This window comes from Otolemur garnettii, unplaced genomic scaffold (assembly GCF_000181295.1).
Source record: "Otolemur garnettii isolate 467f Iridium unplaced genomic scaffold, OtoGar3 scaffold00019, whole genome shotgun sequence".
Classification (NCBI taxonomy): Eukaryota; Metazoa; Chordata; class Mammalia; order Primates; family Galagidae; genus Otolemur; species Otolemur garnettii.
The window spans coordinates 12,494,717-12,513,821 of NW_003852414.1; the positions used below are offsets into that span (position 1 = coordinate 12,494,717).

Consider the following 19,105-nt stretch of genomic DNA (forward strand, 5'->3'; position numbering starts at 1 on the left):
AAAGAAAGAAAGAAAGAAAGAAAGAAAAAGAAAAGGCTGGAGGATGGACCTTATCTGACACATAAGGTTTTTATACAGCCATAGTAATCAAGATGCAGGCACTGATGTAAAGACAAACAGATCAACGGAACAGAAGAGTACAGAGGCTTGGTGCTTATAGCTCAAGAGGCTAAGGCGCCAGTCACATACACCAGAGCTGGCGGGTTTGAATCCAGCCCAGGCCCGCCAAACCACAAAGACAACTACAACCAAAAAATACCCAGGCGTTGTGGCGGGCACCGGTGCTCCCAGCTACTTAGGAGACTGAGGCAAGAGAATTGCCTGAGCCCAAGAGTTTGAGGTTGCTATGAGCTGTGATGTCACAACACTACCCAGGGCAACAGCTTGAGCCTCTCTCCACAAAAAAAAAAAAAAAGGAAGAAGAAGAAGAGTACAGAAATAACCTCAGACATATATATGGTCAACAAAGGAGTGAATGCAATTCCATGGGAAAATGACAGTCTATTCCATAAATGGCTCTAGAAAAAAGAGAAAGATATTCAAAAGTGGACTTTCTGTTGCCCAAACTAGAGGGCATTGGCATCACCACAGCTAACTGTAAACCTCCAACTCCTGGCTCAGCCTTCCAAGTAGCTATGAATACAGGTATGTGAAATGTACCTAGCTAAATTTTATTTTTATTTTTACAGAGGTAAGGTTTATTTTTTATTTTTATAAAGGTAAGGTCTTGCTATTTTGCTCAGGCTGGTTTTGAGCTCCTGGCCTCAAGCCATCCTCCTACCTTAACCTCCCAAAGCTCTGGGATTACAGGCATGAGCTGCCACTCCCGGACTGATAAAATCAATTTCATAACATTAAGAATATCTGCTCTTCAAAAAAAATTCTAAGAATCAAAAGACAAGCCAAAGAGGGGGAGAAATAACTGCAAATAATGTATCTGATAAGAGACTTGCAACCAAAATATATAGCCCCACGGAAGTCTAACAAGAAAACAAACAAGCCAGTAAGAAAAGTCAGGTGCTGGAGAAATCTAAATAGACATTTTACCAAAAATAAACAAATGACAAATATGCACACAGAAAGACAGCCAACATAATTAGCTATTAAGGAAATGCTAATTAAAATCGCAATGAAAATACCACTACATACCCATTAGAGTGGATAAAATTAAAAAGACCAACCATAACAAGGCTTGCAGACAATGTAGGAGAACACTGATAGTGGAAATAGTACAAACATTTTGCAAAATAGTTTATCAGTGTTTTAAAAAATTAAGCATGTATCTACCATAAAGAGTCATGGCTCAGCCATTCTGTATCTTGGTATTTATACAAGAGAAATGAAAGCATACCTTTTTATGTTTTGTTTTGTTTTAAGATAGAGTATCTAGGCGGTGCCTGTGGCTCAGTGAGTAGGGTGCTGGCCCCATATACCGAGGGTGGCAGGTTCAAACCCAGCCCCTGCCAAATTGCAACAAAAAATAGCTGGGCATTGTGGTGGACACCCATAGTCCCAGCTACTCAGGAGGCTGAGGCAGGAGAATAGCCTAAGCCCAGGAGTTGGAGGCTGCTGTGAGCTGTGACGCCACAGCACTCTACCAAGGGCGATAAAGTGAGATGCTGTCTCTTTTTTTAAAAAAAGTCTCACTTTGTCACACTTGGTAGAGTGCTGTGACTTCATAGCTCACAGCAATCTCAAACTCTTGGACTCAAGCAATCCTTTTGCCTCAGCCTCCCAAGTAGCTGGGACTACAGGCACCTGCCACAACACTCAGCTACATTTTTAAAGACGGGGGTCTTGCGTTTGCTCAGACTCAGGCTGGTCTTGAACTCCTGAACAATCCACCCACTCCAGCCTCCCAGAACGCTAGGACTACAGGCATGAGCCACGTACTGATGGAAAGCATACATCTTACAAGAAATAACCTGAATGTCTAACAACTGGTGAATGGATAAACAAATTACAATAAATCCTGAAATACACAACATGGATAAATCTCAAAATAATTATGCAGGTGGCGCCCAAAGCTCAGTGGTTAGGGGGCCAGCCACATGCACCAGGACTGGTGAGTTTGAACCCAACCCAGCCTGGGCCTGCTAAACAACAATAACAAAAAAAGACAGCCAGGCATCGTGGCAGATGTCTGTAGACCAAGCTACTCAGGAGGCTTGAGGTAAGAGAATCACTTGCGCTCAAGAGTTAGAGGTTGCTGCAAGCTTTGATGCCATAGCACTCTACAGAGGGAGACAAAGTGAGACTCGGTCTTAATTAAAAAAAAAAAATATACACTGAAAGGACCAGACCTATAAAGATATATATACTGTATGTTTACATTTTTTAACATTCTAGAAAATTCCAACTGATTTAAAGTAACAGAAAGCAAATCAGTAGCTGTTGGGCAGTGGCAGAAATGGGAAGACAGGGAGAAGGAAGATTAAAAGGAGTCACAAGGAAACTCTAGCCTACAATTGTGGTAATAGTTTCACTAGTGTGTACATATGTCAAAATTTATCAATTTTTCAACTTTAAATACATGCATTTTATTGTGTACCAACTATACTTCAATAAAGGTTAACAAAGATCCCATGCATTCATCATACAGTACACTTCTGAATACATTTATTGTCAGAAATTATGTTTGTACATTTCCTTCAACATTCTTAGCTAAAAAAGTTTAACTTTCAAATGTAATTATGTTGTTGAACAATAAGGGAAAGAATAGGGGAACTTTCATAACAGTAATAACAGAATAGATAAATCTATACTTTGATTTCATAACTTCAAAGTCATAAAGATTTCTTTTAAAATCCAAAATTTAAACACCAAAATTTAAAAATTTCACAAAATTTGGGCAATGCCTGTGGCTCAAAGGAATGGGGCGCCAACCCCAACCGGAGGTGGCGGGTTGGGTTCAAAGCTAGCCCTAGCCAAAAACTGCAAAAAAAAAAAAAATCACAAAAGTTAACTTATTTTACCTAAAACAATGTTATACACTCTAAGAAAAATAATATAAAATTTAATAGCTAATTTAGAAGATCTACTTAAAATTGGGTCCTCCTTGCCTGGCAAGATTCTAGCATTCTGGGAGGCCGAGGCAGGTGGATAGCCTGAACTCAGAAGTTGGAAACCAGCCTGAATAAAGAATGAGACCCTGTTTCTACTAAAAATAAAAAAATTGCCAAGCATTGTGGTGGGCACTTAATAGTCTCAGCTACTTGGGAGGCCGAGGAAAGAGGGTCACTCAAGCCCAGGAGTTTGAGGTTGCTGTGAGCTGTGATGCCACAGCACTCTACTGAGGATGACAAAGTGAGACTCTGTCTCCAAATAAATGAGATAAAAAATAAATTTAGGTCCTCCTTTATCCTCTCCCAGAAATGTTCCAAGGACAGACAAATGAAAACCTGAACAATTATCTTCAGTGCACAGAAACCTTAACTGAAAAAGAAATACTTTACTTATTTTATCACCCCAAAATTAAAATGACAAAAAATTGTAAGCTATTTACAATGATGGTCCAAAACAACTACTAAGTTTTCTGATAATGATGAAAAGTAATATGTTAAATAAAGGTAACTTTTAATACAGCAGAGGTTCGATTCTATCACTAATTTGAAAATAAAAACATGATTTACAAGCATCTAGGAATTTTTTCAGAAAAATAATATTGACAACAAGCAAATCTCCATTAAGTCAAGAGCAAAGACCTTCTCTCCTCTTATTTCCCTTATTCTACCATCGCAGGATGAAGGGGTTGTCAGAAGTCTTAGGAAGTCTAAGGAAGATTATGAATTGGGGTTATATCAGAGGAACCACCACACAATCCAAAGAACACAAGCTATCTCTACTTGTTTCGTCTTACTAAAGATGCCCAAACCAAGGGGTGTCCAACCAGCAGAGGCCCCTGGCTGACTTTAGGAGGACTTTTTTTTTCCCTTTATCTATGGTGCCAATTACCATGAAAACTATGCACAGACCTTTTTTTCGCTAATCAGTTTCCATTACTGTCTGTGTATTTATCATGTGGCCCAAGACAACTCTTATTCTTCTGATGTATAGCAGAAAAGAAAAAAAGTTGGACATCCTTGCCACCAAGTCCCTGCAGACATTGAATCCCGTGAGTTATATCTAATTCACTTTTACCTAGGAACACATATCCTTCAACAAACAAAAACATATGTTTTCTGGAAAAAGATCATGACATTAAAGCTTATTCTGATAACAACCTTAGTGAGCAATATGAAATCCTATTTGTTCCTGGAATGGTTATAAAGTACCTGTGTGAAAACATTACACTGGCAAATTACAGTCGCAGTATTTAAAAGATTACAGTGATACCACATTAACAAAATATAATACTGAAGTATTTTCCTTTTTATCTCTTATAGCATAACTGTATACATTAATGCAATCATGGGGTACAGTGTGCTGTTTTCATACACATTTTGAAATAGTCTCATCAAACTGGTTAACATAACCTTCATGTCATTTTCTTAGTTATTGAGTTAAAACGTTCATATTCTACTTTTAGAAAGATTCACTTGTACCCTTGTAGATAAACCATAGAGGTGACCCCACCAATACTGAAATATTTTCTTAATGCTAAATTCTAGTTTTAAAATGTTTAGAGTCCAAAAAAACAATAGAATATGTAAAGTCCAAATAGGTTAAAGGTAAAGGTGGATCACAGAAAAGGTACAATAAAAAATTTAAGACCAGTAAAGTTTAAGTTAATAAAGAAATAAGTGAAAATGAAATTTTTTAGTAAGGTGTAAGTTAAACCAAGTTTCAAAACCATGCAATCAAACAGGCTGCATAACATAGGCATTTAAAAATTACAGGAAGGCTGGGCACAGTGGCTCACACTTGCAGTGCTAGCAGTCTGGGAGGCCGAGGCAGGTGGCCTCCTTGACCTCAGGAGATCCAAACCAGCCTGACCCAGAGTCAGACCCTGTCTCCACTAAAAAAAATATATATATATCTCTAGAAAAACTAGCCAGGTGGTGCACAACTACAGTCCCAGCCAATTGGGAGGCTGAGGCAAGAGGACTGCTCAAGTCCAAGAGGTTATGGTTGCTGGGAGCTATGACACCATAGCACTCTACCCAGGGTGACAGAGTGAGACTCTGTCTCAAAAAAAAAAAAAAAAAAAATACAGTAGAGAATTAAATTTACCTATGACTTTCAATTTAAATGTGCTCTACTACCATCAACATGGCGTCTAACAGTTTGTATACATGTATCAAAATCTCACACAGTACCACAAAAATCAGTAAAACTATGATGTATCCATTTGTAAACAAACAAACAAAAAAAGAATACAAATAGTAAAAATAAAACATCCAGGAGTCTAGAAGGAGCTCTGAAGCTCAGAATAAAGCTCAGCCTTGTGTTCCCTAAGCAACCTATCTCTATCTTCCTTCCCATCAAGACAAGATAAAGGTGTAGTAAAACAACAGTAAAAGGACACCACCCTTCTAAAAGAAATCCATGGCTTATCTGTGTTCTACCATCCATCAGGGTCAAGACAGAGCCCACACTGTACCTCCCTACCGCAACCCTTCAAAACTCAAGGACTCACTTTATTTGCCTTAAGTCTGCCAGGGTGAATCTGATTATGACTTTATCCCTGCTTAAGTCATTCCTCACCTGCCTCATTGCCACTCAGCTGCAAGCACCCCCCATTATGCCCACAAGATAAAACCCTTCCACCATGCTTTCTTGAATTCAGTATCATTAGGACAAGGTACTACTATTATCAACCTTTTCTTGAACATCTCTTCACATTCTTGTTCCAACTAAACAACCCGGAATCCCTGTTTATACTATAGCTATCTCAAGTAAACTAGGGCTATCTTGTTTCCACAGTTCTTGTATTACAAGGTATGGAGGTACAGTAGGTTTCCTTTTTCTTCAATGCTAATTCTACACCTCACTCTCTAAAACCCTCCAGCCAGGCAGCCTGGTGGCTCACACCTGTAATCCTAGCACTCTGAGAGGCCAAGGCAGATAGATAGCTTGAGCTCAGGAGTTCAACACCAGCCTGACTTCCAGAGTCATACTCCACCACCAGAGTATGACTTCATCTCTAAAAATAGCTGGGTGTTGTAGAGGGCGCTTGCAGTCCCAGCTATGAGAGGGTGGGGAGGCTGAGGCAAGAGAATCACTTGAGCCCAAGAGTTTGAAATTGTTGTAAGCTACAATGCCACAGCACTCAACCCCAGGGTGACAGAGTGAGATCTTGTCACCCCCCCCAAAAAGAAAAAGCCCTCCAGCTAGAAATATCCCATGCCACCAGATTTTTAGCACCCACTGGGTCTCATTAGGACAAAATGTGGCAAAGTATAAACACTCTAGTCATCTGTCTGTTTCTGTATAGCTTACAAGTTAAAAATGACTTTTATATTTTTGTTTTTTGAAGCAAGGTCTCTCACTCTATTGACCAAGGTTGGGGTGCACGGTGTGATCATAGTTCATTGCAGCCACAAACTCCTGGGCTACAGTGATCTACCCACCTCAGCTTCCAGAGTAATTAGTACTATAGGTATGCATGGCCATGCTCAACTAATTTATTCTTTTATTTCTTGAGATAGGGGCTTCATTATATCACCTAGGCTGGTTTCACACTTCCTAGACTGAAGTGATCCTCCCACCTTGGCCTCTTGAAGTGCTGAGATTACACACTGCAAACCACTGTGAACTGGCCTGTATGGGGGTGGGGGTGGGGGCACGCTGGAGACAGACACAGTCTCAAGCTGTTGCCCTGGGTAGAGTAGTGTCATAGCTCACAGCAACCTCCAATGCTCAGGCTCAAGCGATCCACTTGCCTCAGTTTTTCTATTTTTAGTAGAGACAGGGTCTCACTTTTCACTCAAGCTAGTCTCAAACTCCTGAGATCAAGCAATCCAACCGTCTTGGCCTCCCAGAGTGCTAGGATTATAGGTGTGAGCCACCACAACCGGCCTGGCCTATAGTTTTAAATGGGGGGGGGGGGAGTATTTCATGATACATGAAAATTTTATAATACTTAAATTTCAGGCCGGGTGCAGTGGCTCATGTCCATAATCCTAGCACTCTGGGAGGCCGAGGTGGGTAGATCGCCTGAGCGCACAAGTTCAAGACTAGCCTGAGCAAGAGGGAGACCCCATCTCTAAAACTAGCCAGTTGTTGTAGCGAGTGCCTGTAGGCCCAGCTGCTCAGGAAGCTGAAACAAGAGAATCACTTGAGCCCAAGAGTTGGAGGTTGCTGTGAGCTAAAAAGCTCTGGCACTTATACCAAGAGTGACAAAGTAAGACTCTGTCTCAAAAAATAAATAAATAAAGTTCGATGCCCATTAAAAAAAAATTTTGCCGGAACACTGCCCCATCTGCTTGGTTACAATTGTCTGTGTCTATCCCATGGTACAATAGCGGAGAGTTGAGAATTAGAGCCTACATAACCCATACGATCTAAAATATCTGGAGGTGGTAATGAGAATATTTTTTAAGTACAAGAAATAACTGCATGCTAAAATCTCTAACACTGCTCTCATCATAACAGCACTGCTTCTTACTTCACACAAAAATATTCCCCCCAAATCCTACCACCACATTCATCTATGCCCTGTGTATATTCCACCTCCCTTTTTTTTTTTGGGCCTTTTCTCCTGTTACTAAAGCCAACTTTTCAAATAGATCCCATTCCTTCTCATATTCTTACCATTATCACTCCAGCAATTTTCTTCTGTCTTCTATATTATTTCTCCCAGTACTGGATCATTCCTACCAGCACACTAACATGCAATTATTTTTTCTACTTAAAAAATATTCTGGCTCAGCACCTCTAACTCAGGGGTTAGGGCACCTAACCCAGCCCAGGCCTGCTAAACAACAATGACAACTGCAACTAAAAAATAGCCAGGCATTGTGGCGAGCCCCTGTAGTCCCAGCTACTTGGGAGGCTGAGGCAAGAGAATCACTTAAGCCCAAGAGTTTGAAGTTGCTGTGAGCTGTGACACCACAGCACTCAACTGACAGCAACACAGTGAGACTCTTTCTCAAAAAAAAAAAAGGAAGAAAAAAATTCTCATCAACACTTCCCAGATCAGTTATCACCCATTTCTCTGATCCTCTTTATAGCAAAGCTCCTCAAACCAATTGTTTATACTCACTGTCTGACTTTTATCTTTCCATTTTCTCTTAAAATCACTTCAATCAAGTCTTTGCCTCAACTAGTACATTAAAACTGCTCATCAAGACTAACTCCAAGGCCAGTCTTTATAGTATTACTGTATTTTCCCCATGTAAAAGATACTCTTGTAAAATGTACACCCAGTCTCATGGCTTTAAATAACTCCATGTACATACAACTCCTAATTTTTTTTGGTAGATTCTCACTCTGGTGCCCACGTTAGAGAGCCACAGCCTCAGCCTAGCTCACAGCAACCTCAAACTCTTGGGCTCAAGCAATCCTCCTGACTCAGCCTGCTAAGTAGCTGGTACTACAGGCACCTGCCACTACAGGCACCTGCCACAGTGCCCAAATAGTTTTTCTATTTTTAGTAGAGATGGTGTTGGGGTCTTGCTCTTGCTTAGGTTGGTCTCTAACTCCTGACCTCAAGTGATCCTCCCGCCTTGGCCTACCAGAGTGCTAGGTTTATAGGTATGAGCCATTACACCTGGCTACAACTCCTATATTTATAACCAAAATCTGTATCTCTTTCCTGAATATCCAACTAAGTACACAACTGGCTAATCAACATCTCTACTTGGATGTCTAATACATCTCTCAACCCTAACGTATCTATGGTAGGCAAAACAGCACCTCCCCACCAAAGATGCCCATATCTTTAATCCCTGAAACCTGTGAATATACTCTATTACATAGTAAAAGGGACTCTGCCTGTGTAATTAAGCTCATAGACCTTAAAATAGATAAATTATCCTGTGTTTTTTTTCAAGTAGGCCCAATCTAATTATAAGCACCCCTTAAAAGAAGGGAACTTTCTCTGATTGAAAGCCAAAGAAAGCAACGGAGAAATTCCAACATGTCCTTGCTAACTCTGCAATGCAGGGGGTCAGGTTATAAACCTGAAAGAGGCTCTAGGAGATAAGGGCAAGCCCGTAGCTAACAGGCAGTAAGGAAATGGGTATCTCAGTCCTACAACCACAAGGAACCAAACTCTGCCAATATATGGGTGGGGCAGAGTGCTGGTGTTTCACTAGGTGACTTGGACACCACCCCCACCCCAGTTTGCAGAACACTGCTGTCTGCGAACTCTAAAATGGATTTCTTTTAAACAAGCCCACGGAGCACTGATGAACAAGAACATGAATCGTGTAGTGTGGTCTTCAAACCCTAGCACTCTGGGAAAGCATCAAATACCAAAGTTTTGAAGACCTTGGCCTATTACCAATATGCAGTCAAGATTTGAGTTTGAATAACTTCATCAAGACTTAAATCTTCTTCAAAAGCTTCAAGTCTCATCTTTCCAACTTGGGCCCTGCAGAATGGCTCCTGCAAACAAGGGTGGCAAGAAGAAGGGCCGATCTGCCAACAAGGTGGTGACTCAAGAATATACTATCAATATTCACAAGTGTATCCATGGAGTGGGTTTCAAGGAGCGTGCCCCTCAGGCACTCAAAGAGATCCAGAAATTTGCCATGAAAGAGATGGGAACTCCAGTTGTGCACATTGATACCAGGCTTAACAAAGCTGTCTGGGCCAAAGGCATAAGTACCATAAGTCCCATACTATATTCGTGTGCAGTTATCCAGAAAATGCAATGAAAATTCACCAAATAAGCTCTATACTGTTGTTACCTATGTACCTGTTACCACTTTCAAAAAATACAGTCAACATGGATGAGAACTAATCGGTGATTGTCAGACACATCAAATAAAATTATAAAATCACACACACACACACAAAGCTTCAAGTCTCATCTGCATTAGAGCTCTCCATTGAACTCCTTCACAAAAGTGAAAACTTAAATGGACCAACATCCATTAACACATTCCATTTCATGACCCTTCCTTTGTTCTCTTCAATTTCCTTAACCACTAGAATCTTTCATATTGCTTATATTCTTTTAGATTAGAGCCAAAGAAACAGTGCTTTCCCAAAAATATATGCTCTGTGGCCATCAGTTTTCATTGGTAGAGAAGCATAAGTTTGGCATGATAAACTTAGAATTAGGTCTTCTGTTACATCCTATAAAAAGCTGAATTAACAATAAGAAAATGAGGATAGGCTCAGTGCTTGTAGCTCAGTGGCTAGGGCGCAAGCCCATACACCAGGGCTGGCAGGTTTGAACTCAGCCTGGGCCTGCCAAACAACAATGACAACAAAAAAATAGCCGAGAGTTGTGGCGGGCACCTGTAATCCCAGCTACTTTGGTAGGCTGAGGCAAGAGAATTGCTTAAGCCCAAGAGTTACAGGTTGCTGTGAGATATGACACTACAGCACTCTACCGAGGATGACTTAAGACTCTGTCTCCAAAAAAAAAAGAACATGAGGATGAAGTCATAAAAATATTTGAGCTTCGATTATACTCTCAGAAGCTATGTGGTCTAGAGAAAAGAGCCCTCAACCTAAAATGTGATGGTTCTTATTCTATGTGCCTCTTGTTAGATGATGACTAGTGAAGTCACTTAAACTCTCTGCACCTTAATTTTGTCATGTATAAAGGGAATCTGCTATTTTCTCTACCTACCTCACAGGTAGGATCGAATGAAATATTGTACATAAAAGAGAACTCACTATAAAATGTTTAATATAGACACAGGATCCTGTTGCATAGTTGCGAATCATTCTCTTAGCTCTTGAGCCTGGGAGATAAGTGATTTAAGCACACTGAAAGCCATGTACCATGCCAAACATGGATACATGGCAAGAAGGCTATGTTAATTTTTTTTCTCTAAGCAGAAAAAAAAAATGGGCTAATTCTAAGAAACAACAAGCCTGTAAATTTCCCTAAAATTATCAATTAGCATTGATAATGCTCTAGAGACCAGTTAGGGTTATAACATACTAATGGTCTGCAAAACTGGTTTAGTAAGTTGTAACCAATTTTCTTTTTTAAATGAAAGAACATTGAGCAGAATATTTCACAATGATGAACAGTAAATATGGTTTTTATACGTATAAACTCCATGTGCTTGGTCATTAAATAAAAGGCATTTTTCGGCTCAGCGCCTATAGCTCAAGTGGCTAAGGCGTCAGCCACATATACCACAGCTGCCGGGTTCAAATCCAGCCTGGGCCTGCCAAACAACAATGACGGCTGCAACCAAAAAAAAAATAGCCAGGCATTGTGGCAGGCGCCTGTAGTCCCAGCTACTTGGGAGGTGGAGGCAAGAGAATCACTTAAGCCCAGGAGTTGGAGGTTGCTGTGAGCTGTGAAGTCACAGCACTCTACCCAGGGTAACAGCTTGAGGCTCTGTCTCTAAAAAAAAAAAAAAAATGCATTTTTCCCTGTGAAAAAAAGATAAAAATTTAAAAAAAGATCCAGCCAATAACACAAATGGGGTAAGAAGTAGATTCTTTCAGATAAGAACCCAGATCATTCAACACCTTGGCCTTGAGAGATCTGAAGAAACAACTGAGTCCTCTCACACTTCTGGCTTGGGGAACAGTGACTAACAAGTTTATATTGCTTTGTACTGCTAAATTTGTGGTAAATCATTTCTGAAGCAATAGAAAACAAACAGCATATCCAAAACTAAATTCCTCACTTTCCCCTCAACCTACTATGTCCACAGTCTTTCCCTTTTTTTTTTTTTTTGGCAACTCCATTCCTTTTAGCTATCTGGACCCAAACCTTTGGAATCCTCTTTCTCTATAATCTCTAACTTATCTATTCATATTGCTTATATTCCTTTAGAATAGAGCCAAAGAAACAGTGCTTTCCAAAAAATATATGCTCTGTGGCCATCAGTTTTCATTGGTAGAAAAGCATTAATCAGAAAGTCAAATAAGGGCCTGGCGCCTGTGGCTCAATTGGCTAAGGCGCCAGCCACATACACTTAAGGTGGTGGGTTCAAATCCAGTCTAAGCCCGCCAAACAACAATGATCGCTGCAACCAAAAAATAGCCAGGTGTGGTGGCGGCACCTGTGGTCCCAGCTACTTGCGAGGCTGAGGCAGGAGACTCACTTGAGCCCAGGAGTTGGAGGTTGCTGTGAGCTGTGGCACACAGCACTCAGAGCCATGGCACTCTACCCAGGGAGACAGCTTGAGGCTCTGTCTCAAAAAAAAGAAAAAAAAGTCAAATAGGGGCACGCAGACCAATAAAGCTAGTAAAGGGTCATGAAAAAAAAAAAAAAAAAGTCAAATAGGCCTGGAACAGTGGTGTACATCTTTAGTCCCAGCTACTATCAAGGCTTGCTTAAACTCAAGGGTTCAGATCAGCATGGACAAAAAAGCAAGACCCACTTTAAAAAAAAAAAAGTCAAACAGGCTCTACTTTTACATTTATTCAAAATCTCATCACCTCCACTGACACCAATATCTTTCTTTTGATTACTGTCATAACTTCCTAATGACCTCTCAGCTTCCAAATCTGACTCTCCACAGTCTATCTGCAGCAAAGCACTCAAAAGTTCTTTTAAAACTTAAGTCGCACCACCTTACATTTCAGTTCAAATCCTCCAAAAGCTCACTTTTCATTCTGACTAAAAGACAGAGTTCTTACACTGGCTGTGTCTCAGCCACCTACCCTTGCTTCCATTTGTTTTCATGTCAACCGCCAAGATACTAAACCCAATGATATTTAGCATTTATTAAGTAATACTTAACTATGAACCAGGAATCATTCTTACTACTTTACACGTATTATCTCATTCAATTTCACAAATTATTTCCCCCACTTTAAAGATAATGAAACTGAGTTACAGAGAAGTTAATCAACCTAAAAGCTCAATCAGCAAGAGGTAAAGCCAGCATTAAAGAATCACAGGTGAATTAAGTGTCATAATGCCACCTATTTGCTATCCTTACTTAATAATCTTTACAGACAAATACAGAATAAACGGAAGGTAGGAAAAAGAACTAAGAAGTGTGCCAGCCACATACACCAGAGCTGGTGGGTTCAAATCCAGCCCAGGCCTGCCAAACAACACTGACAACTACAACCAAAAAATAGCCGGACACTGGGGAGGCTGAGACAAGAGAACTGCTTAAGCCCAGGAGTTAAGAGGTTGCTGTGAGCTGTGATGCCACAGCACTCTACCCAGGGCAACAGCTTGAGGCTCTGTCTCAGGAAAAAAAAAAAAAAAAAAAAATTAAGAAGTAGAAATCTTAACTGCTTGATGTATGGTTAGAAAGGTAGGAAAAGTTAGAGAAAATAGGACACTAGGTTATTCCTAGAAATTTACCTAGAGGTAATTTCAGCATATAAAACAAACCATGATACTAAAACTTACTTTTTCCGTAGTAACAGTCAAGGATGGAACCAATGCAGGGGACGGTTCTGGTTGCTTCTTGTGTTTTTGTTTGTGTTTGTCCTTTTCCTTATATTTCTAAAAATGAATAAAAGTAAAATCTAATTTTAAACTGAATTATAACACATATATAGGGAATATTCTTTTATAACTATTTAGTAATTTAAAAAGTTAGTATTTCTGCAAAAAAGTTAACTTTAAAAATTACTTCCTCTCATGATAGTGTTATTTTTTACATAAACAATACTTAACAGTCTTTAGAGACAAGTACAGAATAAACAGAAAGTTTTACATAAGTAATATTAGTGTATAAGTTATTTTTAAATGGCTTAAACTCCCTTATCCTTGATCAATCTAAATAACACCAATCAACAACTGAAGTCTATAATAATTTGCTACATACTTATACCAAAACCTACACATTTTCTTGTTTGAAACACCAAATACTTTTTCAAGTAACACTTTCTAGTCCCCACATGCTCTGCTCATACAAATAGCACTAAAAGTTTACATAGCACTTTGTACTTAATAGTACCAAACTTCAACCTAAGAATACGGGGCAGGGGAATGGGTGGAGGGAGTGGGATTGGAGGGTGCACTTCTGTGGTTTATCTTACAAGGGTACAAATGAATCTTTCTATGAGTAGAACATGAACGCTTTAACACAATAACTAAGAAAACGACATGAAGGCTATGTTAACCAGTTTGATGGAAGTGTTTCAGATTGTGTGTGAAAACCCCACACTGTACCCCAGAAGTGCATTAATGTACATAGTTACTATTCAATTAAAAAAAAAATAGTACCAAACTTCTCCACCACTATGTACTGAATTTTATGGCCCAGAAACTCAAGATAAGGGCACAAAAATGCAGGCAAAGAACAGGTTTACCCAGAATGTGGATGAATTAAGTTACGGCTAACAAAAAAAAAAATTAGATACAGTTGGGAGTGTTATAGAAAGTGCTAAAACTGACAAACAATATTAAAAGGAACTTGATTAATTAAAAAACTACATATTGGGCAGCGCCTGTGGCTCAGTGAGTAGGGTGGTGGCCCTATATACCGAAGGTAGCAAGTTCAAACACAGCTCTGGCCAAACTGCAACAAAAAAAATAGCCGGGTGTTGTGGTGGGCGCCTGCAGTCCCAGCTGCTCGAGAGGCTGAAGCAGGAGAATCGCCTAAGCCCAGGAGTTGGAGGTTGCTGTGACCTGTTGATTCCAGGGCACTCTACTGAGGGCCATATAGTGAGACTCTGTCTCTAAAAAAAAAAAAAAACCAAAAAACTACATATCAGAAGCCTAACTTTATTTAAAGTCAAAGAATTTTTACCAAAATGTTCTCAATTTTGTGAATAAGCAGATTAAGAAATAATACTGCCAGGTGGCGCCCATAACTTATTGGGTAGGGTGCCGGCCACATACACCCAGGCCAGCTGGTTCAAGCCCAGCCTGGGCCAGCTAAAACAACAATGACAACTGTAACAAAAAAAAGCCGGGCGTTGTGGTAGGTGCCTGTAGTCCTAGCTACTTGGGAGATGGAGGCAAGAGAATCACTTAAGCCCAAGTTTGAGGTTGCTGTAAGCTGTGATGCCACAGCACTCTACCCAGGGCAAAAAGGTGGCACCTGTTACTCAGTGGTTATGATACCAGCCACATACACAGGAGCTGGTGGGTTCGAGCCCAGCTGGGGCCTACTAAACAATAACAACTACAAAAAAAAAAAAAAAAAAAAAATAGCAGGGTATTGTGGCAGGCGCCTGTAGTCCTAGGTACTTGGGCAGCTGAGGCAAGAGAATCACTTGAGCCCAACAGTTTGGGTGTGCTGTGATGCCATAGCACTCTACCAAGGGGACATAGTAAGACTTCTGTCTCTGAAACAAAAAAAAAAAAAAGAAAGAATAGTGGGAGTGAAATTTACTATTCTAAAAATGTGTTGAATTTCTTTTCTTTCTCATGGTGCTTAAAATTAACCACACAGAGAACATAATTTGTTCTAGGCATGAAAAATTAACATCACTATCACTGCTCTAAAACAGATTATATACCAGCAGAACAAAATACATAAAATTAAGGGTACGTGTTTTCATAAAATGCCCCAAATACATTCACTTTTTAAATCTAATTCCTCATTTAAGTATACATAAAGATAGTTTCTGACTACTTTTGCAACATAAAATGTAAACTACCACAATACTTTTTCTTTTTTTGGAGACAGAATCTCACTATATTGCCCTCAGTAGAGTACTGTGACATCACAGCTCACAACAACCTCAAACTCTTGGGTTTAAGTGATTGATTCTCTTGCCTCGGCCTCCCAAGTAGCTGGTACTACAGGTGCCTACCACGATGTCTGGCTATTTTTTGGTTGTAGTTGTCATTGTTTGACATGCCTGGGCTGGGTTTGATGGTTAAGGCACTGGCTCCCGTGTATGTGGCCAGTGCCCTAACCACTGAGTTACAATACTTTTTATACAGACCTTTTTTTTCCTTTTCTTTACCCTGAAGTTATTTAAATCATGAATGATAATAATGATGACTCCTAAGAAACCATGCTTTTCTTTGCAGGGGGATATCACTGTTTTTCCCATCATAAAATGTCGTATTCTCCACTCACTCCCTAGAACCTGGGTTAACCATGTGACTTGCTTTAATTAACAGGATGTGGCAAAAGTCATGATGTATAGGTTCAGGAGCCTAGAGCTTTAAGAAGTCTTCATGGCCTCCATCTTTGCCATGTTGGATCTCAGCCACTATGTAAAGAATCATTCCCCTCTCCTAATAGAGAGGCTAACTGAAGAAAGCAACATTATAAAGAATGAGGCCATAGAGGAAAAGAACTGAAGTACATCTCTGTAATGAACCGAAATTTTAAAATAGGTTTGTTTCTAGAATGAGCCAATTATTTTCCACATAAACAAGATAAAAAGAATTATACAGGTTCAGCGCCTGTGGCTCAAGTGGCTAAGGCACCAGCCACAAACACCTGAGCAGGTGGGTTTGAATCCAGCCCAGGCCCGCCAAACAATGACAGCTGCAACCAAAAAATAGCCGGGCGTTGTGGCAGGCGCCTGTAGTCCCAGTTACTTGGAAGGCGGAGGCAGGAGAATCACTTAAGCCCAGAAGTTGGAGGTTGCTGTGAGCTCTGATGCCACGGCACTTTACCCAGGGCAACAGCTTGAGGCTCTGTCTCAAAAAAAAAAGAAGAAAAAGAAGAAGAAGAAGAATTATACAGGAATTTTTATTCTAAAAATTTAGAGTTGACAAAATTGGTTGTTTAGAGTAAGACAAACAACCAAGGGACAGATCCAATGTTTTCAGTGTTCAAACTAGGTCAGGGAGCCAGCCATACATGCTGGCACACCTACTAAGTCTCAGCTACTCTACAGTTTGAGGCAGGCAAATCTCTTGAGCCCAGAGTTCAAGGGGGCAGTGAACTAGCTATATAACAAACTACCGCATTCCAGTATGGGTGACAGAGTAAGATCCTGTCTCCGTACAAAAAAATATGCTACATTTTAAAAGTTATTATAAGAGCAGCGAAGATAATATTCCTAAGTTTACGTTTTCAAGCCCAGAGTAATTCAGCATTCTGAAGAGCACATATGTAACCAGTGAACCACTGACAGAAATGTTTGGGACAAATTAAAAAGGGAATTGTAGAAACAATGCAATATTGAGTATAAGGTATCTCAGAAAAACTCTAAATTATTAACTAAGATTTGCTAACATACAGAAAAGAATTCCATTGCCAAGAAGAGTTCATCAGGAAGCCCAATATTAAAAATTAATAATTAGACATAACATAAGAAAGATAAAGGACATATGAGTTACTTTAAGATGACTCAATATTTTATGTTGGAATTGAGTAAATTTTTGGTAAGGTAACAGTGCCTATTGCATTACAAATATAAAGCAAACCAATTTCAAGTAAAATACATGCATCTTACAATGCTCACAAAGATGATTTCAAATAACATCACAAATTTCACCAACGTAAAAAACAAAAGAATAAAATCCAATAACAACAACAAACAAAGCTTGGCACCCATAGCACAATGGTTATAACACCAGCTACATGCACCAAGGGTGGCAGGTTCAAATCCAGCCCAGGCCAGTTAAACAACAAAAAAAGCTGGGCATTGTGGCGGGTGCCTGTAGTCCCAGCTACTTGGGAGGCTGAGGCAAGAGTTTGAGGTTGCTGTGAGCTGTGATGTCATAGCACTCTACAAGAGCAACATAGTGAGACTCTGTCTAAAAAAAAAGAACCAAACAGCAACCAAAATGGGGGTGGGGGTTTATTAGCATTAAACAAAAACTGGCAGGCAAAGACTGAAATACACAGAAGAAGTAGAAAAGGGTAGGAATAGAAACTGCCTTAGGCTGAACTATAAAATTCAGCTCTTAAATCCTGCCTCCAATTTCTTAAAATTCTGAGAATAAATCCAAAATTCCCAAATCTAAAGAAAAGCAATCTCATCTTTTTGTTTCCCGGCCTATTTAACTTTTTCTTTTTCCACCTTAAGAGTTATGATAGTTTCCAGGGAGAAATAGTAAAAACTGAAACTGGGGCAGAGGAGAAATACAGAGTACTGACTCCTTAGAGTAATGGGTCAAGACTAAGAATGAACTATACAAAACCCTAAGGCATGGTCTCAAGAATAAGATACACTTGGAGTGGTAGTGGGCACCTGTGGTCCCAGCTACTTGGGAGGCTGACGCAAGAGGATCACTTGAATCCAAGAACTTGAGGTTGCTGTGAGCTAAGACGCCAAGAGGCAGTCTACCAAGTTAGACTCTGTCTCAAAAAAGAATAAGATACACTTCCACAGCTCAGATTTAGACCTCAACAAAAAATTTCTTGCATGGGGTTCTACCAAAACCTGCATACTGCCCTAAGCTGATCTTTTAAACAGGGCTTAAGAAATATGCCAAAATAACCCTTAAAACATAATCTCAAAAATAAGAAAAATTTTAAGAAATTACCTAAATTATAGTGGGGCAAATTTCTAAAATGAGCCGCCTAAGCATGACCAAGTTGAAAAGGCTGCATGACAAAGACACTACAGCCACTCCCATCCCCAAAAAACCAAACAGCAAAACATTCATAAGACAGCCAAAAATCACAACCCAGAAGCAAATGCAACTCAAATTGAGGATATTTCTCAAAACTGCCCCATGCATTATAGAACTTAATTATAACATGAATTCAAACAATGCTCAAGAACAAAATGTTAGAAAAAGGGAAAAAAGGGAGACTGAAGAGCCAAAGTAATATACTGAAGATTGAAACAGTATCATCACAAAATTAGTAAATAAAACAGAAAGGATACACATTGTTGAAAATAAAAATGCTATAAGAAAGGCCTGAAATAATCACAGTAATGCACATTTTTAAAACAGCTAGAGAAGAAACAAAGACAAAAATAGAAAATCTTATCAATGGGGAACAGAAGGAATATTCAAACATAAAAGTTCACAGAAGGAAAACTGAAAAAAACACATTCTGAACAATTCTATTAATAGAGTATGTAACGCTAAGATTTACTGAGGCTAAACCTATTGGAATTCAAGGGGAAGAAAATGTGTGTCCTGGCTCGGCGCCTATAGCTCAACCAGCTAAGGCGCCAGCCACGTACACCTAAGGTGGTGGGTTCGAATCCCCAGCCCGGACCCGCCAAACAACAATGA

General features: G+C 39.7%; 1 protein-coding gene across 14 annotated transcripts in view; it reads right to left on the minus strand.

The window, feature by feature from the left end:
• MLLT10 (MLLT10, histone lysine methyltransferase DOT1L cofactor) overlaps nucleotides 1-19,105 on the minus strand; it is a 204,559-nt gene that overhangs the window by 78,465 nt on the left and 106,989 nt on the right. For all 14 annotated transcript variants that reach the window (XM_023511344.1, XM_012803354.2, XM_023511343.1 and 11 more), the window contains one exon: nucleotides 13,400-13,495. In XM_023511344.1, coding sequence (XP_023367112.1) covers nucleotides 13,400-13,495 — 96 coding nt within the window. The remainder of the gene's footprint in view (nucleotides 1-13,399; nucleotides 13,496-19,105) is intronic.